Raw genomic sequence first — 27,146 nt, 5'->3', positions numbered from 1 at the left:
GGGGCTCAGAACTTTCACTCCTGTGGAAGAATTTCTGTGGTTATTTTCCACTTTGTAGGGCATCCACCAGCAGGTATGGGATTTATCATGATTGTGCCCTCTCCTACCATTTCATTTTGGCTACTTCTTTGTCTTTAGATATTGGATCCTTTTTAGGAGGTTCCAGCATTGGTTTAAGAAAAATGTCCCTGAGGAAGCACTAACCCCAGGGTGGTACCTCTTGCCTATAGGGAGGTCTTTCAGCTTTGGATCCCTCAAAGGCACAAGGAATGAAACCATGTTCCCATAAGACAGATAAGTGGGTGAAGGCAGTTTCCACTTTACCTTTGCAGCTCCTTCCGTCCTCCTGCAGGATGTAGCCTTTCGGGCATGAACACTGGTAACTCCCTTCTGTGTTCTTACAGATGAAATTGCAGGGTTTGGGGGCCTGGTTGCACTCATTCAGATCTATGATCAAAGAGACACAGTGACTGCCCATCTAAAAAGATGTTTCAGTGCTCAATACCAACAGCGTCTAACAACGAATCTTAATTTTAAAGAAAGAAAAGGTAAACTGTATAGTCTTTGATTACTGTCTTATGTTTCCTTATGAAATTACACAGGCTTTTTAAAGAGTTTTAGTTTGAGGGTTTTTTCCTCATAATGTACAATCTCCACCCAAGAATAAACCTGAGCATCAGAAATAGAACACTTACCTACACAGGCAGTTCCAGTTATATCTGGAGTGTAGCCAGTTTTACAAATGCAATGATATGATCCTCTGTCATTGACACATTCCCCATTTCGGCAAACATCATGAATAACCTTGCACTCATCAATATCTATAATTTAATAAATAGCAATTAAAATTAGAAAGGCATTATAAAAGGGTCAATATGTACTGTTGGGCATTAAAGCCACTGACACTCACATCTTGACACTTCTATCTCCTTACTGCTTAGCAGGGTGCCCAAAGCAAGTGAGTTCTTAGCCTTGGATTGTCAAGTAACAATTTTATACCCATAACTCTTATTTTTCCTGATCTTTTCAAGATTACTCTGAAATGCAATATAGCATACTCTCATTGGTCTGAAGAAATGAGTCTACCATCTCATTTTCACATCTGCCAAAGAATCATAAAACACTTTGGTCATTCCATCTATTCTATCTTTACCATCCAATTCTGTTATTCTACCTTAGTCACATCTTTGTAACATGAACATAAATCCTGTTTAATCTTCTCTCACTTCTGATTTCCACCCAAGGAGCTCAAAGTCTCTTTTTGAGACTGCAAACAATTGCAGTTATTGTTGATGAACATAGGCCTGGAAGTCTTTTTCAGAGCAGCCTCAGACACCTTGACAGCCTCCACATCCCTCTCAAGCTTGACACGGCTTGTACTTATCCAGGGCACTGGTTCCAGAACTACCTTGTTGATATTGAAATTCATGGACACTCAAGTCCCATATACAAAATGGCATAGTACAGTTAGCACTGCAGGTTCAATCAACCTTGGGTAGAAATCAGTCCAAGGTTGGTTGGATCTAAAGATATGGAATCTGTGGATATGGAAGGCTGACTGTGTATCAGCATTGTTTTATACTTCTTTCATGTGATATATTTCAGCCAGTTTTATGAGATAAAATACATATTGGTGGGCTACTTCAGGAATTTAGTGATCATTTATTCCAAAATGTATCTAAAAGATTATATTCTGAGTAAAAGGTTATATTCTTATAACAAACCAGCTTAAAAAGTTGAGGACTCCTTGTAATGCAAAGACATGAACTGAAGCACATACATTAATCAGACCAAGGATACTCTGGCAACATGGCTTTGAATAACTAAAGTACCATAATGATTTTTTTTTGGGGGGGTCAACCTAAACTATGCAACTTAGCCTAGGTCCACATTGTAGATTCTATATTCTCATCTGCTCCTCATAAAACAAATTCCCTGAAAGTATCTTTGGACCATAAATGAAGTACCTGCTCCGTTGGTCAAAAATCAGAAAATGAAGTACCTGCTCCATTGGTCATAAACCCTCGGCCATGGGGGCAGAGTTTTTTGAAAGCCACAGTGCCCTGGAAAGGGCAGATCTCACAGTGGGGCCCCCAGCCTCTCCCTCCATCGCAGCAGCATTCAGACTTAGTGACGGGGTTCCTGTTGCTTGAGCCGATCTGACACATGTTCTGGAGCACCTCCGTGAAGCAGTACCCTTCCCGGTTGTCTGGAAGGGACATTATGAATGCAAAGAGGATATTAGGGAACTTTAGAAGTGTAACATGGTATTCTGAATTTGCTCAGATATTAAAACCCAAGAAGGATGTAACACTTTACCCTGGCTGAGAAGGAGCAAGAAGGGAAAGCTGGAAGCAGCAGTAAGAGAAAAAGGATGACATCTAGGGAAAACAAGACAAGATATTCAGTAAGTGGGCAGAAAGGCACTGGCGTCAACAAGATTATCACTCTATCTGTTCCCAGAAATGTGCAGAACCAGGCTACAGTGAGGGTCAGAGAACCACATGGAAACTGATCCTGAGCATCAAGAGCTTAAAAAGGCAGCTGAGAAAGAAATTCCAAACAAGTGATTCAATAATACAATTAGCAAAGGAAGAATTTAGCAGCAGGGTGGTGCTAAGCCCAGTGGACAATCATGGTCACAGAGTCATCTCCAAAATATGAACATTGTTAACCTTTCCTCAAATTTCAACATCTTCTATTATTTCAAATAAGTGATCTGGTTTCAAGCATCCCCGTGTGGAGGCTGGGGTTACAAAAGCACCCTGTGGTCTGTACTCACCGAGGCACTCATCCTGGTTGGGGCTGGCTGTGAAGCCGTCATTGCACTCACAGGTATAGCTCCCTCTGGTGTTGAGGCAGCGCCCGTTCTCACAGATCCCAGGCTTGGTCTGACATTCATTCTCATCTGTGTGGTGTAATTGAAGGACCAAAAATAAGAGGCGTCATCTGTCCGCTTTGTACAAAGATAGATTCTTTTTTTTAAGAAAGAAAAGTTTAGTTTGTGACTAGATAACCTATTCACATGGTTCCAAATTCAAAGGGTACAAAAGAATATACAGCCCAAAGTACCCTCCCTCTCCTCTTCCCCAGCCACCAAACTTCCTTCCTGGGAAGCAACCAGTGCTACTGCTAATTTCTGGAATATTCTCCTAGAGATGGATTATACCCATACAAACAAATACAGCCATATGTGTGATATACCTCTAACCCTTTTAAAAACATAATTGATAGCATGTTTACATACTTAAACATAGATGATAGCACTTTAGGTACACTTACGTTTTTCACTTAAACTTAAAACTTGCCATATCTGTATGTGTAGAGGATTCTCAGAAGGGTTATTTTAAATGAAGAGAAAAAATCCTTAAGATCAGTATGTTAAAGAAATATTACAATACTCACTAGAATAATGTCTGTGATGGTGAGTTTTGACCTGAGGGAGTTTGTCTACACTAATCTTCTGATGCAATGTAGATTATGCCTATAATAGTACTTCAACAGTATTAAGGAATAATAAATCATAATTCAGTCTCCCCAGTTTAAAAAAAGTATTGAGATAGCTGGAGAGTTGAAAGATCATAAAGTAATTTGCCTAGGTATTCCCACTGAGAATAATTCCAAGCCCCTGAGGCAGAGATCTTGTTGTGAGAGCCAGAGAGTTGGAACAGGTTAAAATTTGCAATGCCAAGGCCACCCTGATACCAATTAAACCAATATCTGAGGGTGGGACCTGAGCTCTCCAAGCGATTCCAATGTGCAGCTGAGGCTGAGAATCACTATTCACAGAAGATCCAGTGAGTGATCATAAGTCCACATGCTTTTCCTATGCTCTTAAAGTCTGCTCTTCAACTTCTGTTTAAATCTGTATCTTACAGAGTAAGGGGACAATATGGTTCTTAAGCTTCTTGACTGACAACAGGAGAAATGGTATATGTAGAAATTTTCTAGTATTTTTTCTTTATTAACTAAAGCAGAAGCCAGGAAGTTTCTGTAATAACAGTAATATTATAACATTACTGTATAATATATAGTCAGTATTTTGGGCTTTGCAGGCCATTTGATCTCTGTTGCAACCATTCTGCTCTGTTACTGTGGCATGAAGGCAGCCATGGAAAATTATGAATGGTTACAGCTCTGTTCCAAAATGAGTCTATTTACAAAAACAGGTGGTAGGTTGGCGAGCTGAATTTGGCCCTAGGACTGTGGTTTGCCAATCCCTGGTCTACTATGCTTTTCAAGGCTGAATCCACATTAGAATCACCTGGGGAGCTTTTAAAACTAGCAGGGCCTGGGCCTCAATCTAGATAAGACCAGTTTCTCTGGATGTAGATCCCACTGGTTTAGTGATATTTCTGGCTTAGTGAAATTTACTGAACAACTGTACTCCATGTTAGGGTAGCAGTAGCAAAGTTAAGCCAGTAGGGAGGCATTCCAATGTAATGGGAAGACCTGAACCCAAAACATCAAAGGAGTGTAAACAATAAAGGAAGGGACTAGAGGAAATACCTGGTCTTCTAATCCTGGCAGCAAAATGGACCTAGCAAAGCACTCAAAGGCCAGCTCAGAGGGAGAGAAGATGCTGCTGGTGGAATTCATAGATAATCAAGAGGCAAGGAGGCCTCCACAGAAAGTCATGATAGGAGGTAAGAGAGGCAAGAAGGCTTTGGCCAAGGAGAAGACAGCATCCACGAGGACACAGAGCCCTCGTCCGTCCCATCCTTTGCTGCATCCCACTCACTCAGCACCTCTGATGGGGCTGCCCTCACCTACGCAGCCTTCTCCATCGGGCCTTCGCTGATACCCAGGCCCACAGATGCAGAGGTACGTGCCGATGAGATTCTTGCACTCCATCTGTTTTTCAGCACAGTCGTGCTTTCCCTCTTCACACTCATCCTCATCTGGAAAGAAAGAATGTACAAATTCATAAAAGGAGCAGCCTTAATTTCCTGCCCTTTAAATATAAGACAGTTATCAAGTAACCAGTTTTTACTGACACTATTTCAACATTAACCTACTTCCTTTTACATTCTTGGGAGCTTGTCTCTTAAGATGGGAAGGCATCTTCTAACCACATTTGAACTTAAAAATTTCTCTCTAGCTGATAAATTTTTCAAAGGCAGGAAGTGTGATTTCTAATTAGTTTTGACAAATTGAACTAAAAAGGCCTTATACAAAGCTTTCATAATATGATAATTATAACAGCATTATCAAACTAATAATAAACCAGTGCTTCCACTATATAATGCTTAAATAATACAGCTTATGATGTCTTAATATCATAGTATTAATATGACATATTAGAATAATTGTGAAATATAATAATGAAAGACTGTTTTTTATACTTTGAGGAAAAGACAGGCATCTACAAATATCTTCTCTACTAGGTCTTCCCTCCATTTTCTTCTTTCTGGCACAGTGTGGCTCTTCATTTTTTACTTTCTGTCCTATTGCATTTCCTTCTTTTTATCTTTCCCCTTTATGTTATCTGAATTGAGAAATTTGAACTTTAGCCTGCATGTGACATGGAGCTCTTGCTTTGGAAATCTTCCTACCTTTAAGAAAAATTCTATGTAAATCATTTGAAAAGAACAGATATCTGCTCATTTAAGAACTTGGGAGAAGCAAATCAGAGCTCTTCAAGGATCCCCAGGATTCACCGAACTTTGTATAACAGAGCTTAGTCCACTACTTTGGCAACTGCAGGTGTTCAGGAAGCACTTTTAAAGGAAATTGTTCCAAGCCAGCTCCATATGCTACCCCATTCTTGGAATATAATATCCCATAGTGATGGGGATTATTTATTATTCACATTCCTTCCTTGTGTTCTCATGTTCTTAGTTATCATACTATGATTATTTATAGCTCTCTCTCAGCCTCTTCATATTGAGCTTCTTATATGTGGGGAAGTCGTTTTTTTCCCTCTTATATCTCTGCATCTCGTAGAATGGCTGGCATGTCATAGGCATGCAATGTGTGGTGAACTAAAAAGGGTCTGCAGTGCCACCCTCAACCCAGCTTTAAGCTACAATTTAGGAGAAAATGTAGCAATGACAACCGTCATATTGTCCATAGACTACATCAGTGTTCCCCAATTTCCAGTCTTTCTCTACTAGCGGATGCTTTGGAGGGACATCTCCCATCATAGACAGAGTTAGAACACCCTGGCTTAGATGACTTTGAACATGCATATCTCACCTTTGCACATCCTTCTGTCTTCTCTCAGAACATATCCAGCAGGACACTTGCATTCATATGACCCATAAGTATTTACACATCGGAAGGCACAGAGCAGAGGATTCTGGGCACACTCATTTATATCTGCAGAAGAAGGTAGGAAGAGAATAATGGATCATAAGCCTCAACCAAAAAAGGAATATACTTTTTACCAAAAGTTGCAATGTTTCATTGTCATAAACATGGAAGGACCAAGCAGTCTCTGCATTTCCAGGATTATAAAATGAGTTGGTTATTTTATAATTGGCCTAAGTAGGGTGATCATACACCTACTTGGTTCTTCCAGCACAATCTAAGTTTATACTTATTGTGCTGGTATAATTATTGTTATTTAGGCAGATGAGAAATTATAGGTCATCCAACATATAGGGAACTTTTCAGAAATGCTGGCTTTGAAGTCTCAAGTTGACAAGTTACCACTCCCTAAAGTCACAATGAAATCGGGATCAGTTTTACCCCATTTAGCCAGAATAACTGCTAAGTCAACTGCTGTGAGAACAGCCAGAACCCCCAGTATCATTAACCCCTCCCCTTCTCCAGATAAAAGAGGCTCCTATGAAGTAACAGTGATTCTCATGCCCAAGAAAGTATTCTGAATAATTTTACACTTAGAGAGATACTGTATTTAGTTCATACTGAGGCTTAAGTTATAGCCTCAAATAGGAATAATAGTAATAGATTAATAGATAAAAGTGGTTTCTGTAGATTGCATAGTTTGGAACCATCAGAATGTGGTTCAGAAAATCAGGGTTAAAACAGATCTTGATTACCACATTTCTCCCTAAGGCCAACGATTCTGACAAAAACATCTGTGAGATCCCACATCATGATCTAGTCACAGCCGTTAAAGATTCACCAACATCTTTGATAAGGAGTATTGATAGATAATATCTCTAATGAAAAGCTCACCTTAATACCCACTGTACCATCTCCTCACCTTCATTCTTAAACCAGTGGTCTCAACTTAAGAGCGCATTGGAACCACCTGGAGGGCTGCTGGTCCCACCCTTAGAGTGTCTGATTCAGGAGGTCTGGGACCAGGCCTGAAAATCTGTATTTCTAACAAATTCCCAGGTGACACTGATGTGGCTGATCCAGGGACCACCCTTTGAGAGCTGCTATTCTAGACACTCCCTCCATTGCCTTTCTTTCCCTGCATCCTACCAGACATACTGGCTGTTGCTGACAGAGTACCGACAGCCTCTTTTGCAGTGATTGCCCCCAGAGAGAGAGAGGATATTGGTGTTAATCTTAGTGTGTAGTTTCATTGAAGAGAAAAGAAAAAGAAAGGGTGTATAGGATACAGTGGGAAAAAGGGGAGACAAAATAAAAAAGAGGATAGGAGACAGGGCAGGTGTTATATTCAAATATTAGTGGTAGTAGAGACCCCAAGAAGAACTCTGCATGAGATACGGCATCACCTGGGCCATGAACCACCTACATCTTTTTCAGATACTTTCTGCAGAGAGGAGGCCACATAGAGAAGAAATGATGACATGGCCCAGATTTTCTTTATTTTATATACTCTGGGTGGTATTTAATACTAAGAACTATAATCAACCAACTACTATCCCTATGATCAGAACATGCAACCAACTATCCTATGTTTAAGAGGCTTACCTTCACAAGTCATCATTGGCCCAGGCTCAAATCCCTCCTCACAGGTGCATTCAAAACCTCCAATCACATTCTTGCAGGTTCCATTTCCACAAGGATTGCCTACCGAACATTCATCAGTGTCTGCAAGTGATCAGAAGTGTAGTCAAAATATGATGAATTGAGAGAAAATGGACTTGGACTCATAGTACCTTTCAAACTCCAGCGGAGTACTTTGATCTCTAACATTTTGGTTCATTCTCATTCTGTGCTTGCAAGAGAGGAGTGCGTATCTTATGACCACAGATTTACAGCTGTGAAATTTGACTTGCTAAGTGGCAGTAACAGTACCCAGGCTTCTTATCCCTAACTGTGCTCTTTGCTGTGGGCGTCTCCAGCCTCCTATGTTATGAAATACATCTACTGGGAACAGATGCTCAAAGGGTTAAAACAAGGCTTCTCTTACAAGTCAAAAGTTTTTGCTTACTTAATGTTAGAAATACACCTCCAGTTTGGCCCTACATTACATCATTCTCCAAGAAGCCTTAAACATGATGGACTTTTGCCAGATATAAAATAGAAGACTAAACTTACGCAAAATAAGAGACCAGAGGTTAAGCAAAATTGAGACACTGGATAAAGTCAAGAGTCAAGTAGATTTTGTTGAATTTGTGGAAACCAGATGGCTTCCATTAGGCAGAAGAAAGGCTAGAAAGAAATATGTTTAGGGTATGATCTCTCTAAACAACTGTGGAGAAAAGTCTTACCAAGGAAGTCTAAAAAATATATGTCTCCTAATCCATCCACCTAGAATACTGACTGTTCTTATTCTGACATATCTCTTGGGGAGAATACCTTCCTTTGGGAAAGGAACATTCCAGAGAAATAACATTGCTATCTCAGCTGTCAAGAGCACAGAAAAGTGATGAATTATTATTGAGGGCTGTGTCTCATGTTAGGTTTTGAAGTCAGAAAGTGAGGGCAAGAGGGCAGGGCTGAGAGACCCTGGTGAGGAGGCGTATTTCTCACATATATCGTAGCACTAACTGAAGATATTGAACAGAAAACACTGGCAACTTTGCTTTTGTTCTGCTATGAAATTGCATTTCACGGTCAGGAATATTACAGCTCTTTCAAGTTAATAAAAATCACACTATCATTGATTTTTAGAGTTGTAAGGTAATTAGAAATATTTTAATCCATCTGCATGATATTTATTATATTCTGAATCTTAGAGGGCTGAAAAACTTGCTTAAGTTCCCACAGCCATGGCTGTGGGTAAAAACCACATACCCTGATGCCCTGTATAGAAAGAACATTTTCTAATGCATACAGACAAACCCTCAGCATTTATGCCATTATTAATTTAGGTTACATTGAATGGTTTTGAATTTCTTAGATAAAAGAGGTCAAAGGTCAGTCACAGGAGCCATTCTTTGAAATTTTAATAAGGGGGCTAATACAAGGGGATACCCTGGGTAGGCAGCCTCTCACAGTACTAAGTGTAACAAAATCTGGGTAAATTTTGTGTTTTCCATACTGAGAGAATAAGATTATGACAATTTACTTTTTTTTTTAAATTTCATAAAGGCTTTCACTATAATGCTGTCCTTTTTACCATCTCTTCAGATGTGTTCAGTGACCTCCTCATCAGACTGTAAGGTCCAATCAGACTGTAAGATCCAATCAAGGAAGGATCCTGTTGGCTTGGTTCACTAGTGTAGCCAAAAAACCAGGCATAGTGCCTGGTACCTGGCAGGCACCCAGCCAGTATTGCTAGATGAATGATACATGAATGAGTAAATAAAACTTATTTCTGTCTCATCCTGGTGTTTATATATCCTTGTGTGAATGCTGAATTGCTTAATTTCCGATTTGTAACATCTCTGTAGAAGAAGCCACTTTATTACTCACCCACACATTCATTCCCTTGCAGAATGTAGCCAAAGGGACATTCGCAGCGATATGACCCATCGGTGTTGATGCACTGCCCATGTTTACAGACATCGGGTTCTTTGCACTCATCCATGTCTTAAGCATAGGAGGAAAAAACAGTGAACAACAAAGTAACTTTTTAGAAACACAAAGGGATATTATGATTGTTTCAGTGTCTAGTTGATAAAATGTAATATTAACATACAATATAAAAATATAATTGGTATCTAAATGAAAAGACCAAAAAATAGGGCTTCATTTACCAAGATAAATGTGGAGAAATAACAGCAAGAGAAAGGACAAGGAAGAGACTGGTTGAGAATATTATAAAATGCTGAGTCCAGCGCAAGCCACTCACCAACTGCTGAATCATCGGGTCCCACGATGATGCCACTTCCATAGGGACAGATCTGGCGGAAGGCCTCTGTGGTGGAGATGAACCCTCGTTAATGGGTGGCAATGGCATTTAGCAAATATCGTGTGGAGGCTGCACATACTGGAACACGATGAACAATCCAAGTCCAGAAACCAGAGAAAGTTAACAAAGCTCTCAGAGCTGGGGTACCTACTACTTGGGCAGCTTCGAGTCATAACATACATCAGAAAAAAATAACCACCTCGCTCCTAAGATAAAATAATCTTAGTGAACATTTCAATTGGACTTAATACTTAAATTGTCTTATTTTCTGAAAGCCTGCAGCCTTACAGCCTGCACTGTGAATGGCCCAAAGAGATGCAGACAGGAGCCATACCATCGGGTTCAGTGGGGCACAGCTCGCAGGGATCTCCCCAGCCTTCTCCCTTCAAGGCACAGCAGCATTCCTGTTTGGAGTGATTTCTGGATTTGGGTGATGAACACTTTCCTCCTTCAAACTTCGCGTAACAGTAGCTCATTCGTAAATCTGCAGCAAAAATTCAAGACACCCCTCAGTGGCTTTCCTGCTAAGTCATTATTGTATAACATTGAGTAAGAAATAATCCACTCTGTTAAATGTGATCTCTTCTTATGACTAAAGTCATTCTTTTAAAGTGACTATAAAAGTAGCTGAGCTGAGACTGTTAAGTGAAACAGTTCGTTGCTCAGTTGTGTCTGACTCTTTGTGACCCCACATGCCCGCGAGGCTCCTCTGTCCATGGGATTCTACCAGGCAAGAATACTGGAGTGAGTTGCCATGCCATCCATCAGGGGATTTTCCTGGCCCAGGGATCGAACCTGGGTCTCCTGCATTGCAGGCAGATTCTTTACCATCTGAGCCACCAGAGAAGCCTGAGATCCTTAAAGTGATAAATAACCTTTGTAGTATGATCTGAAGAACACATCTGTGTGACTTTTACCTTATTATTTCTTTTCATTTTATCCAAGGTTCCGAAGCAGTCTGCTGTGAATCCAGTGCTGTCATCATCAGTGACTTCAGGATGGGGACATTCAGAGATGGACTAACATTTAGTGAGCACTCTACGTTAAGGTAGCTCTCCCAGCTCTAGGTCTCACTGTGATATCACACACTGCGCTGTGTATTCTGTGTCGCCTAAGCCCTGGAGACAAAACCCCAGATTCCAGGCATAGAGCAAATAAAGATGTGCCAGTTTTGTGGACTGGCAAAAATACAACTCAATGATATTTCACTGAAGCAGCTCTTCAGTTTCTGTCTACAAAATATATGTGAGGTTTTCTGCAGATTTTATGCACATGTGTGTACACACTTGCACACACACAGAAGCTTGTCTGGCTCAACAGAGAGAGGGAAGGTAAAGAGGACAGGAAGATAGGTGGATGTGAAGGAGAATAATCATCCTTTCAAAGGATGTATTTCTTTCTTTTTTGACTTCATTACAACTTTAATGTATTACTATACCACTAATATTACAGTATAAAAAAGGAAAAAACCAAAGAATTGGTTCTTTCTAATTACATTAATGTATTTTTAAGTGAGAAAAAATGTAAACCTATATATTACTCTGTCACAGTAATGAATAATAACATTTTTGTTTGGTAAACATAAATTTTAGCTTATACATGACAGATTTTACTGACTTTGGGTAATCTTTGAAACTGAAATTTATGCTTCTTTTTAGGTTATTTTGTGCTTTAAAACTAAAGAATGAAGCAGAAAACATCAGTGTTTTGAGGTACATAAATTGTATGTTTAATATACTTTGATTTTATTAAAATTTACTTATTTGTTATTTTAAAGAATATATTTCCTTAACATCAGTTCTTTCTTGGCAACTCCAACATGGAGCATGGGATTGGGATCTAGGTCCTACAAAATTCTCCAATGTTGCTTGACATAGCTTTGGAAACTGACTTTTCCATTTCTTATAGAGCAAATTGGGTGACTCTAAAAAGTGAGCTCATCCAAGAGCCTGGAGTGCGTTTGCCCTCAAATTTGACTTCCAAAGTTTTGCAAACTCAGAGTCTGAGTCACACAGATGCTGAAATCTGCAGGTTTTAAGGAAATGTGTTCAGCTCCATTTTGCACAATAGCCCTTTCTTTATGAATGACCAGGTCTGCTCTCTCCTGTCAATGTTTTCAAGTCCAGGTAGCAAATTATTAGAGCCATTTATGACTTCAGTTAAGACAATTTTACTGTTTTAATGAGACAAAGTGAGAATAACTGAGTTGCAAAAGATCACAGCAGGAAAATTTTCATGAATTAAAGTATCAGCCAACCATATTTACCAGGCTCCAATAAGTCAAATACAGTTGGCCTTTGCAATGAACTTGTTGAACTCATCATGGCTACAATTCTTCAGATAAATGATCTCTCTGGGGTCTACAGCATTTTCACATTTGTTATGGGTGGGGACCTAACAGTCACCTTTTTTGCAAACTACTCTTCTGAAGGTGAAGAGCAATAAAAGCTGATCCTTATCCTGCAGCATCTCCTCTATGCAAATGTTGTCTCTGTTGAGAAGCTTCAAGATTTTACAAACTAGTTTCTTAAAGCATACCTTTTAATTTGCTTTCTTTTCCCCCCAGAAATCAAAATATTAGGTTTATTACTACTGACACCTGGCATGGAAAATATGTCTCTGAATTGCAGGCATGTCTCATGGCTTCCTCACGTTCCTCCCAGAATTTGCTTTACTCCTCAAGTCCATTGTCACATACAGCATTTTGTGTTTACTCGTCCTATTTTTATTATTTATGCCTATAACTATCTTAAGATATAATTTAATGACTACTCAAAAAAAAAAAAATCTCAACAAGCATATCAAAACTCAGTTCTTTCCTCTGTCTTCTAGCTTGAAATGTATCTTTAACATGGATACATGCATGTTCTAATATTGGTCTGTTCTCATTCTCTTTTCCTTTTATTACTGACCCTGTTCGATACCCCAGCCCACCTCCCCAGCACCACTGTATCACTCACCCCAGAAAAAAATCTAGGTATGAAGTTTAGAGTGAGCCAAAGTGACAAACTGCCTTCACTTAACTATTGCAGGTGTGGCTCACTTACCTCTGTGGCCTTCAGGTGCCAGAGTCTGTTCACCTGAGTCCTAGATCCCATTTGTTCCTTCAAAAACATTATCCATGGTTCTCTTCTATGGAATTTTCTAATTTTATGGGCAATAGAAGCTTGACTCCTAATTTGCCATCTTATAATAAAAACAAAGCTCTTAATTCCCTGGCTCTAGCAAAATCTGTGTCCTGTGGGAGATTTACATTGGCTTTGTGGTCACTCTCTAGAATTGGTGTTTTAATCAAAGGTGCCCGGCACTGGGAAAGAGTTTGTATGCACCCGCATCCTTTAACGAGGGCTTGCTAGGATACTTGTTTACCAGTGCATCTGTGAAGCACCCTTAATGGCCTTTGAAATTTCATCAGAGCTACAAAAGTCACTTTGCCTGCTCGCATTCCTCAATCCTGGCTCTACCTCTTGGAGCTGAGCTTGTGGCAGGGCTGCTCACAGCTGGGCTGAGTCTTCCTGCAGCGTTAGCTTGCTCAGTGACAGGCCAGTGCAAATTGAATTAATAGCCTCTGAATTTCCTCTGGCCTGCCACATCGGCAGATTCACACCTGGTTTCTCACTACTTTCCTTCCAAACTCTGGCCAAGCCAAAGGCACACAAAAACAAAGGAGCAAGAGCTAGAATTTATCTGGCTGGTCTGCATCAAACAGACAGAATATCTGCTTGCATCAAGCACTGCTCCACCCACAACCCAGAAATCCACATGGGGCTCTGATAGCTACCTACAAGATCAAACCAACAGAGAATTCTCAATGCTCCCCCTTCACATCCCTAAATATTACATGACAAGATGACCAGTTGAAAAGTAAAAGGTTAATCAATTAGAATAACAGTAATAAGAGTCTATGAAAGACTCAGAAATGAACAAAGCTTTGTCATGTATTCAATAAGACTGTTTGGGTAGGTATTCTTATTGTTTAAAAAGAAGAAAATTGAGCTTCCAAAAGATTAAATGACTTGCCCTAGGCTATAAATGACTTGCCCTAGGCTATAAATGACAAGGCTGTGATCCCTAAAGCCCAATTTTTGGAATCTTAAATAACATCCATTGCCTTTTACTTGGTAATACAAAAGTAAAACAAAAGAAAACAACCAAGAAAAAATCCTGAACAATAAAACAACAACAAAAAACCCACTGGAATGGGGTAGGGGTTGTGGGGTAGATATGTGTGTTTGCATGTGGTTTTTTTTTTTTTTTTTGGTCCTGAATTCATTAAACTAGTGTGTATAAGTAGACAGACATATACAATTGCCTTCTTTAGTAAAAACTAAGCGCTCGGAGAAGACAATGGTACCCCACTCCAGTACTCTTGCCTGAAATATCCCACGGACGGAGGAGCCTGGTAGGCTGCAGTCCATGGGGTTGCTAAGAGTCGGACACGACTGAGCAACTTCACTTTCACTTTTCACTTTCATGCATTGGAGAAGGAAATGGCAAACTACTCCAGTGTTCTTGCCTGGAGAATCCCAGGGACGGCGGAGCCTGGTGGGCTGCCATCTATGGGGTCGTACAGAGTTGGACATGACTGAAGCGACTTGGCAGCAAGTAGTTTTCTGAGACATAATAAACTCTGTCATGCATAAGTTCAGGCTCCCCTTTTGACTTTTTTTGAAGTTCACAAATGTTATTCCTGAAAACAGACTATGGGCCAGCAAGAATCCTGGTCAGTTCACATTTATTTTTCTGTTTTCTTAGAAAACTTGTGATGTAAGAGATGGGCACTATATCCTGGGAGCACATGAGTTAATCTGCATTTTTCTGTCTGAAAGTCTAGGTTTTGGCTCACATTTACACAGGTTACCTCTTCTGAGGCAGAGAACTTGTAAATGAACTTCTCCAGGCTTTCCCGTGTTCAGTGGCTCATGGCTGATCCCCTGCTGACTGACCTGTCAGCATCTGTGTTCTCAGGGGGAGAGGCAGGTTTAAAGTGCCAGGACAGTTGTTGTACCAGCAACCATAACATGATGGATGAGTTTTTAACCTCAAAAGTAAAAATGAACTTTCTGACATATGGTAATCATTAGACCTCTGGGTGAATGAAAACACTCCATCTTCTCTTTTACAGAGAATCAAAGCTTTGCCATGTTTAAAAAAAATAAAACCACAACAAATAAACACAGAGTAATGAAAGTCTAAAGCCAAAAGTCAAAAGCACTTACCTTGGCACCTTCTTCCAGTGGAGGACAAGGAGAACCCGTCTGGACACAGACATTTGAAGCTGCCTTCAGTGTTACTGCACGTGCCCAAGGCACAGATTTCTGGCTCTTCAACACATTCATCAATATCTGAAAAAAAGTACAAGTGTCAAACAAAGTCAAAACACAATAGAGACACTGTCAGATATTAAATGCACAATGTAAAAGCACAAAGCCTAACTGAGTTTCAAAATTCTTCCAATAATGAAGATTTTTCCTGTATCACAATGCTGGGAGTGGACTTTAGGTTGTGATGACTTTTAAAAAACTAGTTTTGATGGTTCTTATCATAAAAATGGACTCTGCAAGTGCCTTTTTTGGGATGCAGTGAGAAACATCTTTTACCCAGATTGAGTTTATTAGATAATTAGAAAAGTTGCAGTAATCTCGTACTACCCTCAACTGGGAAGGAGCAAGAAACTCTAGGGTCTGACTTCATTAAAAAGTAAGCAGATGCTCTGAAATTCTAATTATTTTAACAATGAGTTACTCAGCAGGAGATCTAGGCCTTTGAAGCAAATTTGTTCCTCTCCACCCATCCACAGTGTTTTCCCCAGTAGCCTATGCTATCAACCTAAAACTGTGACTTTTACAAGGACACTAATACTTGTGAAAATAATCCTAATGCAATACAAACTAAAGACATCACAGGAAATGAGGCTCCTATTTCTCATTTGCAGTGTGATTTTTCTGAAGACACAAAGATATCTTCCATGTAAAGACTATAGTTTTTTTTTTTTATGGTCTAGATAATACGAGTTTGACACTTAATTGTGGCATGTTTCCTTGAACATATTAGTATACCTTATTTACTATAAAGGGGTAATTAAGGATGGTCTGCATCCTGAATGGCTTGAGTATGCCCTAGTTTGCCTGGGAGAGTCCTAGTTAATGCCTGTTGACCTGGACTCATGAATAGTGAGTGCTGGTCAAAACTGTCTTCATTTGGTGAGCCAAGTATATGATGACCCTACTTATGGAAAAAGTATGACCACTCTTTCCAAGAGGCTTACCCATCTTTTTCCCCTGACTTTCAGCAGGGATTTGTAGTGAAAAAGAGGTAAGTCTTGATTCTCAGCCATGCTATTTTAATGGAAATATTTTTTTCCAACAAAAGAGATTATCTCTTATATCTTGGGACTCTTTATCTTCAGGTTTGTACAAGTTCTACCCACACCAAAATGTATTTGCATTACACAACTTTATTCCCATGAGGTTCAAGTAAAGGGAAGTTAAGAAATTAACTTTGTTATCTTGACTTAGTTTTGTAAATACCACACAATAGATATTCTAGAAATGTGCAGTGCAAAGTGATTATCTTTCTGTACAGTATAAAACCAGCCTCTTCATCATTTCATGTTATGTCACATATATAACTGCATCATGCTTCCTGTGGTTTATTAACTAACAAATCTGAACAAATGTGAACGAACAAAGCTGATGATGACTGAATTACTCCATCCCTACACTCCCTCCACCCCCACGTCCAATCTTTTCTTAAAAGTCAACTTTTGTAAAAATGCTCAGATGTTTCCTTTTTTTCTTGTTTTTGTTGTTATGATTCTCCTGTGGTAGAAATCAAACTGTAGGTGCCAGCTTCATAAGGGTAGGGACAAAGATTTAGAATGAACACATTTATTGACTATTCTGAAAATCATTTTTTCTATATATTTTCATTCTGTTCATTTAGGGGTAATTTTGCATTAATCATGGAGGGAATAATGCTGACCTCTAATAGAAGTAAAATTACACAGTAATTTGTATTTAGGTCTAATTTTGATGTTTTCACTTAGAATATTATCCTTTGAGGTTTAAATTAGATATATAATAAACATTTCTCATTGATTATATTAAAAGTGGACAATTCTTACTCATTAGGGATTAGACACAGACTTGTTTAAAGGTGGGAGCATGGACTAGGTGACTTCTTAAAAGTTCTTTTCACCCTATTTATTCATGAATTTCTGACAATTAATGTCTTTCATTTAATGCAATGATACATGTATTGAGGAATGCAGTACTATAAAACTTGCTGAGAATTTATTTGTAGTTATATATTTCTACCACTCTACAAGTCAAAACAACAATGACAAATTACATAGCCACATTCATCCAACCTTGAATGTGATCACTTAAAGATTTTAACTGGACTCAGGAAGCTATTTTTAGTTGCAACCCACTGGCACTTAAAAACAGGTAGTTCAGGACTTTTTATAAGCTGCATAAAAACACACTGGAGAAGGATCATACCCAAGTACACAGAGCAAATCAGCTTCATCGGAGATTAGCCCGGGAACTAGATGTTCTTGTCTCACCATCTAATTATGAGCCCATGAGTCACACCCTACCCTTGGATTTGTCTGATAAAGTATTGCAAAATGAAGACGCCATTACACCATCTCAAAAATTTGACTCTGATAATGTCAATGAGGTAACCAATACTGCTCATTTCCAACTACTGATAGCCCTCTTACCTTCACACTTGTCATTCTGGAGACTGTATCCAGGTGGACAAATACATCTGTAGGACCCATCCAAGTTTTGACAGGTGCCCGGGGCACATTTTCTGGGATCTAGGAGACATTCATTGATATCTGCAAAGAAAAGGGAAAAAGAAGAAAGGGTTTCCCACTGGCATGATTTCCATCAAGCAATTAAAATTCAGAGACACTGGAATCAAATCTAATTGATAAATCCAAAGCCCCAAAACTCCACCATGAAAACAATTAACACCTCAATAAAAATCAGCTTTATCAGCTTTTGGAAGTGTGCAAAGTAACAGCCATACTTTATTTGATCTACAGAAAATTAAATATTTTCAGAAAAGTACAGCATTTAAAAAGTGAATGGCTATGAAGATTTTTGAGGGCACCTAGCAGCTTATAGAAGAGCTTACTACAAAGCTATGTGGAAGAAAAAAAGAAAGGGAATTACAATTGTTTATAGGATAATTCAACTGTCACACTGAGTGTTGTAATATTGTAACTGTTTTCTGTAAGTACAGAAACTTAAAGGGGAAGAGTACTACATATACCATATACACCTACAGGCAGCATTAGGGTAATTCTATTCTGATCTTTTCCCTCCAGGCTTCTGAAGGAAGAATTGTGATACAGACTGCGTGATTCCTGGCGCAGTCTCGGATCCTTTCTGAAGCAGCACTCACCCACACAGGTCCTCCCATCTGGAGCCACCTCATAGCCTTCATTGCACTGACACTGGAAGGACCCCACTGTATTGATACATTGGCCATTTCTGCAAAGGTTCCCATTTCCAGTTGCACATTCATCAACATCTGCCAAGGAAAACATCCTTTGATATATTCCAAAGAAAAATGTCATAATCCCATCAATGACCAAAACCTTTAAAGGGAAAAATGCTTATTCTGAATTTCAGTAGCCTTTGCTGGCTCAAACTTAAGAAATTCCTTTCTGATCTAGTTTATAACAACAGACCTGGCTTTATTTACCTATCAAAACTTTAAAGATGAAATAATTCTACTAATTTGATTGATAATTTATGTTAGGATTTTATCTGAGTTTCACTTTGGTCATCCTGTAGGTTTCATTTTTAAAGGTTAAAACTGAATTACTAATACACAATACAGCTGAGAGTATTATTAACTATTCTTACAATCAGAAGTATATAAAAGTGGCCTCTTGCACAAAACAAAATTTGGTTCCTCACCCTTGCTTGTGAATAGTACAGCATATTTTATAGGAAGAATTTTATAGCTTCAATAATTTACTTCTTTGAAGAGAGGCTACAATGAAACACCTAGACAAGTAGGTCCACACTGTTCCTGAATTATGTAATTTCTTTACAAAGGATCATTTTTATATGTTTTAAGATATATTGAATTTACTTTGAAATGTATTTAATTTGTAGCATAGTAGACATAAAAATTATAGCTGCTAATGAGTATTTTAATAAAAGTCATAGATGTCCTAACTGTATTTGACACTTAATTAGCACATTACTGATTATTAGTTACTTAATTAGCATATAACTCTTAACCAATTGTCACATCTAAAATGGTTTATATTAAAAACGATAGCCGGCACGCTGGAGATGATGCTGATTACAAAGACACACGTGAAATTGCCTTCCTCTGGTGGTTGGCGGTTTGGCACACATACCTATGCAGTCATTGTTGTGGGAGAGGATGAAACCGTGATTGCAGCGGCAGTTGAAGGAACCAATAGTGTTGCGGCAAGTGCCATTCCCACAGGCATCTCTTTCACACTCATTTATGTCTAGCAGGAACAAAGGAAAAGGGAAAAGGAAAGGAACAAAGGGAAAATATAATTATGAACAGAAGAAGGGGGAATATGGTCACCTGGGGTTAAAAGGCATTTTAGAGCTCACAAAGTGTTGTGCATCGGCTGAGAATTTCTAGATTGGATGTCGGTGTGAGTTCCCGCAGTGGCAGCTCCCTGTGAGAAACTAGCAAAAGGCAAGGTTCTAAGCCTTGGGAGAAAATCCTTTCCTTGGTTGGCATGTGAAAGGAGGCAAGCTAAGGACATGAGAACTGGACAAGAACTATTTTATTCTATTTACTTCTAGAATTCTCCACCCTTGCCACTTTTCTCAAATATTTTCACTTGGAAATGGAAACTTCTGTGCGCATCTGGGTCTTGATTCGCTGCCACCTCTGGCAAACTTCAGCCTTTAAGATTCTCACTCCAGTTTACCAAAAAGCAGTGAGTCACCTGATATTACCCCAAAATCAGCAACAAAATAAATTAGCTTTCTCACTCACCTGGAAGACGTCTGTTTCTTTCCCAGTCTGTCCCTAAAAACCCACGACCACTCCCACAAAATAGTGACTTATCTCTCTTCTAAATTATCCCAATGTGATGGCACTCAATTTGGCTCTTCTCTAGCAGCACGAGTTGTCTTTTGGTTGGTCTACAACTTTTCACTTTGACTATCCTGTAAAGCTATTTGGCGCCTTATGATGTCTTTACATCTTGTGACAGCAGTTATTATCTTTCTAGTAGGAGTATATTTTACTAAAGAGGACATAAGAAATTAAGATGAAAACCACTGATATTCCTGGTTTGCGATATCGACAGGCAGAATGTGGAGGACCAGGACAAAGGGATGGGGAAGGAGTGGAAGGTAACACCTCAGGTTAGTAAAAGGTAGTGTTTAGAGTTAGGATTTCCTTTGCCTTCAAACTTTGGTTGAATTATCTATGATTGTAAATCAGGATGCTATAGCTAAGCAGAATGTGTGTGTCTGAAGACTGCATGTGTGAAGACTGAATCCAAATGAGTCACCCTTCTAGCAATCAAGAACTTCTGCCGTGATTCATTTTTAGCCACGCAAGTGAAGTTCTTTGGTTGGGCAGGTTCTTTTGGTGGGGATTACAGATAACTCAGATGGGAGAGGGAGAATGAAAGTTGGACAGGACTTCATGAATACACTGAGTTATCTCTCCAGTGATTAGTGGGACTGATTATAATCTTTAACTTAAAACTTGTTATCTGCTCTGAAGATGACAAAACTTTATGAGAATGTTCCCTAATGGATGAATCTAATTACATCCAAAGGCAAGCACTTTAAACATTATTGACTGTTCTTTTTCCTGATTCATGTTCATGTAGGCCCCAAAAGACTTAATGGATGTTGCTTTAAAATAGAAAAAGAAAGGAGGAAAGGAGAGAAATCGATTGATTGCATATTTGAAGTTTAGTCTAAATCAACATTCTGATTCAGTACTAAAACTGAGGAAGAGATTTAAAATCTTGAGCTCTTTTCCCCTAGGAAAAATGATCTGTAAATTTGCCTTTAAGGACCTGTTATATCCTTATATACATATATATATATATATATACAGTTATACATATACAGACACTTCTCAAAAAATGCTCATACTCAACCACTCAAGAGCTGCACTCTGTTCCAATGAGGCAAATTCACATAAATATTATAAAGGAACAATAGGCTATTACCATTAATAAAATTAATTTTTTGTCTTAATATCTTTCTCAATTTATCCCTTTATCAAAAGTTTTTCTGAACTGACAGTCAAATGAATATCAAGAAAGAGGTTCAGATTCCCAAAGATTAAACATCAAAGGATATTAATGCTGCAACCTGCTTCTGTATTTTATAAATAACAAAACAATTAGTGTTAGCTTTTAAATATATTCAGATACACATGAATTTTTCAATAGAATGTGAAAAAATGAAATGATAGCCACATACTCACCCAAACACATGGTTTGATCAGCATTTGTTTTAAAACCAGTGTGGCAGAGGCAATAAAAGCTTCCAACTGTGTCAATACACTGTCCATGGCTGCATATATTGGGGATTTCTTGACATTCATTGCGATCTATAAATAAAAAGCATCTTAAGTGGAAACTTGGAAGGCCAAATCAAATCATTTTTTCTTTTTCAAGTCAAATACTTACTTCTAGTTATTGGCCTCATGATTAATCCTAGTTCTAAACTAAGCCAGTAAAACTGATGCTGACATTATATTCAATATTTATTTTTGACTCAAAATTGGTTAAAACTTACTCTCATTTACTAGGCACATTCAGAGCATATTAACAATACACAAGCAATGAAAAACAGGGGCAGTATCCAAAAAGTCTTCTGAAAGATGAGCAAACAGGCATAGAACGGGGAATAGAAATGCAAGCTGGGAGATAATCCATTTGATTATCTGCCTACACAGTATCCTAGACTATGGAATTAATTGAAGTATTTTGTCTAGTCAAGATTTGGTGTCTCAAATCATGGAAGCTTCATGGCTTCCTCTGGAAATTTAAACAAATCCCATTGCTAAGCTAGGTTTTCATGATGGACAGCCTGCATGGTCCCTTGCTCCAGTTTCACCCCATTATTTTGTCTCACTCCTATAACCTTTTGTTCCATCTTAACCAAGCCTTCCTGTCTATGTAGGACTCCTTTCAGCACCTGGCAATCCTAATGATGTTTCTTTCTTTTTTTTTAATCCATATTCTTTCAAAAGGAAGCCCTCTCATCTTGCTTCTGCCACTCACTGGGCCCTAAGTTACATTTATTGTCAAGTTAATACTTCTTGCTCTCCTGAAATCTAATTATCTCAGGGGCCAAACATGTTGCATGAATTCACAAATGACATAATTGCATGCCTACTTATGTCTCTAATTTTTTAAAGCTCTCAAGATTCCATATTTAGGGAAAATGTAACTTGAGGAGCACTGATTTTCTGTTGTCACAAAAGAAAGCAAATGGCAGAATGCTGCCGTGGGTGCAGATGCCAGAGAGCAGCTCGGAACTTGGCTTTCAGCTGAATAATTCAAGCTTGCTGTTTGCCCACCCCAGCTACTGAGAAGAGAGAAAAAGGGAATGGGTACCTTTTGCTGCCCAGGACACTTGTGCCCACGCCAGGACACAATATACTCCCTCCATTTATGTGCTCAGGCTGCCATTTATACAACTACTTCCTTCCAAGTACACAAAACATCTAGAGTCGATGAATCACCATGTCCTTTAGAAATCTCAGGTTGGGGGCGGGTGTATCATGAAAAGGGGAAACTAGGGTAGAGCATCTCAGGAGCTACAGCTGGTCTATGCAGAAATGCTAGTGAACAAATGATGTGTGTGCTAAGTTGCTTCAGTCATGTCCAACTCTTTGAAATCCTATGGACTATAGCCTGCCTGGCTCCTCTGTCCATGGAACTCTCCAGGTAAGAATACTGCAGTGGGTAGCCACTTCCTTCTCCAAGGGATCTTCCTGACCCAGGGATTGAAACCAGGTCTCCTGCATTGCAGGCAGAGTCTTAACCATCTGAGCTACCAGAGAAGCCCAAGAATAGATGATGATTATTCACATTTGGATAAAAATGAATTTCAAATGAGCACACTGCTCCCTGGGATAGGCAGAGGACACTGATTTCCACTACCAAGCTCAGTGAAGAGAGTTGATTTTGAGGAATGGTGTCTCGGGGGCTTATTACAGTCAGCCTAGACCGTGGGCATCCTCAGGTAATACTGAGTCTGGGCTAATGCAAGGATCAGGTCTGTCTCATCTCTGGGGCCCACAGGGAATGAAGAGCATTAAGAATCTTTCTAGAAAGGGATCCTCAATTAGGAATTTTCTTTTCTACACTGCCTATTTCATGATGATTTTTTTTTTAAATGAAACATGGGTTACTTTGCAGTTCTGTTGGCGAAATAGAAAGTTACAATTCTAGAAAACTTGATTATGAAGTTCACTTTGTCTTGAGGTTTCAACAAGCATCAGGATTTAAATTCCCAGAAGAGTATGTCTGAGGTTGAGGTAGGAGATTTAAACAGAGTATTGGGGGGAAAACACCCACACAGTCAGCAGAGAGAGAGGAAACCATAAGGAAATAGCTGGGAAGAATATATTTTTAGTTGGACAAGGCATATCAGAAGTGGCTGCCTATGCTCCAACTACTCAGCTCCTGAGGTCAGACTAGCATCCTTGGCTTAGACACCTACCTGTTCTTTCAGGTCTCAGAAACATGGGTATTATGGCCAGCTGGTGAAATGAGGTACTGACAAGTTCAAATAAAAACCTTACTATGATAAGGAAATTTTAGTTCTTTTCATCCTAAACACAGGAAGAAAGGAATATTTTACAATACATCTGAAAAATGCCATGTATAGGATAGTTTTTAAAGACATTTTAAGAGATTTTATAAGTAAGATGTGGGCCCTCCCTGGAGGTCCAGTGGTTAAGACTCTTGTGCTTCCACTGCAGAGGCCATGGGTTTGATCCCTGGTTGGGAAACAGATTCCACAGGTCGCATGGTGTGGTCAAAAAGATTTAGAAAAAGATTAAAAAGTGATAATTATAAAAAATAAAAGTAGGATGTAAGTGAAGACATTTCCAGAGTGAAGTCTTCAGCCCTAGAGGCTGAACAACTGCAAAACTCTAATAACTCATGTACATCGCCTTTCTTGTAAGGATTTCATTGAATGAGAGACACAAAGTTTGGGCTACAAACAGCTCTCTGTCACAGTGCTTACTGCTGATTAATGCTGGATGAGCTTTATCCAGCGTGTTTATGTTAGTACTCTATTAAAAAATTTGACAGCACGTAAGCCCCAGCCAGGCCCTGGTTGGCTATCTCATCTTGATGCTTGCAACAGTTCTTCCCACATCTCGCCTAACGTGAAATGGTGTGAAACAACACGTTCCATATTATCAGCAATTCCTTATTTTGATCGGATTTTACCCAGTTCCAAACAAATATAAATTAAGAGCAAAATGCACGGAAGTGGTATGAATGCCAAATTTCATGAGGGTATTGTGAGTCCTATCAGAGACGTCCTCACTTTTCCTGTCCTGTTTTTTTTGTTGTTGTTGTTAATATGTGGATTACAACTGCTCTGTTGACAAAAGGCTAAACACTTGCACATGTTCCTTTAAACCCAAAAAACAAGTCTTGGTTCTCAAAGTGAGTTTTTGTTCTGGTATTACACCCTCTTCCCACCAAAGTCTCATAAAACAATGCAAAATGCCCTACGGAGAGCAGTGTACTTCCTACCACTTAATCACTGGTGCACAAGGAAATCCAAGGAAAGTCTGACCATGTTCCTTGGTGTTGTTTCATTCACAAATGCATAAACTATCCAGGAAACCCCTTGTGAAATGGACTACAGGCAAAACAACAGATTCTTCCTGACCTCTTTGCTAAATATGTAATGGTTTATAATACTGAAAAACTCACATGAAAATCATTCTGAGGTGTTCCTTTGCTGCTGGGTTGAAACACCAGTATTTTCATTTTGATACCACTGGCTACAAAATACCATCAGATGTTTAATAACTTTTGTTGTTGTTGTTCAGTAGATAAGTTGTGTCCCACTCCTTGTGACCCCATGAATTGTAGCCCACCAGGGCCCTCTGTCCATGGGATTTCCCAGGCAAGAATGCTGGAGCGGGTTGTCATTTCCTCCTCCAGGGGATCGTCCTGACTCAGGGATCAAACCCACATCTCCTGTACTGGCAGGCGGGTTCTTTACTGCTGAGCCACGAGGGATAACTTCACTGTCAGTGTAAGCTGGTGACATACTCATCCTTCTCATTTCTACCATGTCCCTGACAAAGGTGAGTACCCAAAAAATTTAACCTCTAATAGTTTCTCATTTTACTGTAGGTGACATCGCAAATAAAAGGCTGTTCCAGTTTGCTGCCCTCAGTTCTATAAGATGCTAAGGAAAAAAGATAATACTGTGAGTTCTTTTTGTTTGGTTTGTGCAGGTTAACCCAGCCCAGCTCAGGAGAGCTTTGCTGTCTAGAGTTGGTATATGTGGCTAGGATGGTGAAAACCTCACCCACTCAAGGGGGAGTAGGTAAAAGGAAAAAAAAAGTATTTGGTCCTGAATACCAGGTATGGAGGGCTTCCCTGGTAGCTCAGTTGGTAAAGAATCTGCCTGCAATGCAGGAGACCCTGGTTCGATTCCTGGGAAGATCCCCTGGAGGAGGGGATGGCAACCCAGTCCAGTATTCTTGCCTGGAGAGTCCCATGGACAGAGGAGTCTAGTGGACTACAGTCTGTGGGGTGGCAGAGAGTCGGACATGACTGAGTGACTAACCATAGCACACAGCACCAGTTGGGGAGTGTGGGTGTGTGTGTGTGTGTCTGTGTGCATTTGTGGGAGTGGGTGTTTGCAGCAAGGCAGCAGGGGGCAAATCTGGAAAAATCACCTCTCTAAAGAGGAAAAAAGCCAAGTGTTAAAGCATTTCAACAACTTTCCTGTTTCCCAGTTTACTTACTGAAACACAGAAGTCTGAATCTTAACCATCCCAAAGAAATCCAGGGATCTGCAGCTGGTTGGGGCTAGCCCATCGGGTAGGCGCCTGCAGGTGGGGACTTACCATTGCACTGCCCTGTGGAGGTGAACCGGTAGCCGGGCTTGCAATCACAGCGGTAGCTGCCCGCGGTGTTGATGCACTCCGCGTTTCGCTGGCACACTGGGCCGTTCTGACACTCGTCAATGTCTACGAGCAGGACAGAACTGAATTACAAGGAGAGCGGAATCCAGTGTCAACAGGCAAGAGGCAAGAACAAAATCTGACTTTACATTGGACCTGTTTCGTGAACCTTTTTCTTTGCTCTTGTTACTATAATCAGTCTATAGCTACAAGCAGACATGGTGGTCTGCCTTAGGGAATCCTGCCCCTCTGCCTGAATGTTAAACTTAAGTGCCTTTGTTCAGCTCACAGGGAAATACCCTGACCCTGCCCACCTGTGAAGGACTGCAGGAAAAAAGAAATTGACACATCCTCTCCCCAGTTCTGGCCAAACCATTTTGCAAGATGTATGGCCTTTTTACTTTACTTCCTCACCTCCTCCTTCCCTCTATTCTATAAAAGAAACTGGCATCCAGACCCTGATGAAATGGTACTCTATAAACTCTAGTCTGCCATCTTCTCTGATGCTAGGCTTTCCAAACAAAGTTGCTATTTCTTGCCTCAACACCTCATCTCCTGATTATTGGCATATTGTTGGGCAAGCAGGTTGAGCTTGGACTTCATTGAGCAAATGAAGGCTCTCACACAACACTGATTTATATTTTCTTATTTTGATTGGTTCTATTGAACAAACGTTGGAAGATGGAAAGCTTTTCTAATTTTCCTGCTTTACAAATATTTTTCATAAATACAAATACTGGATTTATGACCATCTACAGGTTTTAATTATGTTAATCTCTAGAAAAAGTTGTGA

At 39.6% G+C, this 27,146-nt stretch overlaps 1 protein-coding gene and 1 long non-coding RNA gene across 3 annotated transcripts in view; one reads left to right on the top strand and one right to left on the bottom strand.

The window, feature by feature from the left end:
- Positions 1-18,776, top strand: part of LOC110134318 (uncharacterized) — a 44,073-nt gene extending 25,297 nt beyond the window's left edge. The window contains exons 4-6 of the long non-coding RNA XR_002313015.2: positions 11,132-11,234; positions 11,845-11,898; positions 18,531-18,776. This is a non-coding gene — a long non-coding RNA (uncharacterized lncRNA). The remainder of the gene's footprint in view (positions 1-11,131; positions 11,235-11,844; positions 11,899-18,530) is intronic.
- The window catches only part of FBN1 (fibrillin 1), a 257,163-nt gene that overhangs the window by 26,541 nt on the left and 203,476 nt on the right, over positions 1-27,146 (bottom strand). Inside the window, exons 45-60 of one of the 2 annotated variants that reach the window (XM_020888719.2) lie at positions 26,297-26,419; positions 21,662-21,787; positions 19,581-19,697; positions 18,608-18,736; positions 17,916-18,035; positions 15,406-15,531; positions 10,521-10,670; positions 10,127-10,192; positions 9,748-9,864; positions 7,858-7,977; positions 6,199-6,321; positions 4,770-4,901; positions 2,783-2,908; positions 2,003-2,209; positions 696-821; positions 325-447 (exon numbers count right to left, since the gene is read on the bottom strand). In XM_020888719.2, coding sequence (XP_020744378.1) covers positions 325-447; positions 696-821; positions 2,003-2,209; positions 2,783-2,908; positions 4,770-4,901; positions 6,199-6,321; positions 7,858-7,977; positions 9,748-9,864; positions 10,127-10,192; positions 10,521-10,670; positions 15,406-15,531; positions 17,916-18,035; positions 18,608-18,736; positions 19,581-19,697; positions 21,662-21,787; positions 26,297-26,419 — 2,031 coding nt within the window. Of the gene's footprint in view, positions 1-324; positions 448-695; positions 822-2,002; positions 2,210-2,319; positions 2,382-2,782; positions 2,909-4,769; positions 4,902-6,198; positions 6,322-7,857; positions 7,978-9,747; positions 9,865-10,126; positions 10,193-10,520; positions 10,671-15,405; positions 15,532-17,915; positions 18,036-18,607; positions 18,737-19,580; positions 19,698-21,661; positions 21,788-26,296; positions 26,420-27,146 lie in introns of those variants that run through there. The other variant, XM_070469329.1, reaches the window with a different exon arrangement.

The sequence above is a fragment of the Odocoileus virginianus genome, chromosome 6 (assembly GCF_023699985.2).
Source record: "Odocoileus virginianus isolate 20LAN1187 ecotype Illinois chromosome 6, Ovbor_1.2, whole genome shotgun sequence".
In the NCBI taxonomy this organism is placed as follows: domain Eukaryota; kingdom Metazoa; phylum Chordata; class Mammalia; order Artiodactyla; family Cervidae; genus Odocoileus; species Odocoileus virginianus.
The sequence above is the reverse complement of the archived record's forward strand: the minus strand, read 5'-3'. Positions and strand labels throughout refer to the sequence as shown.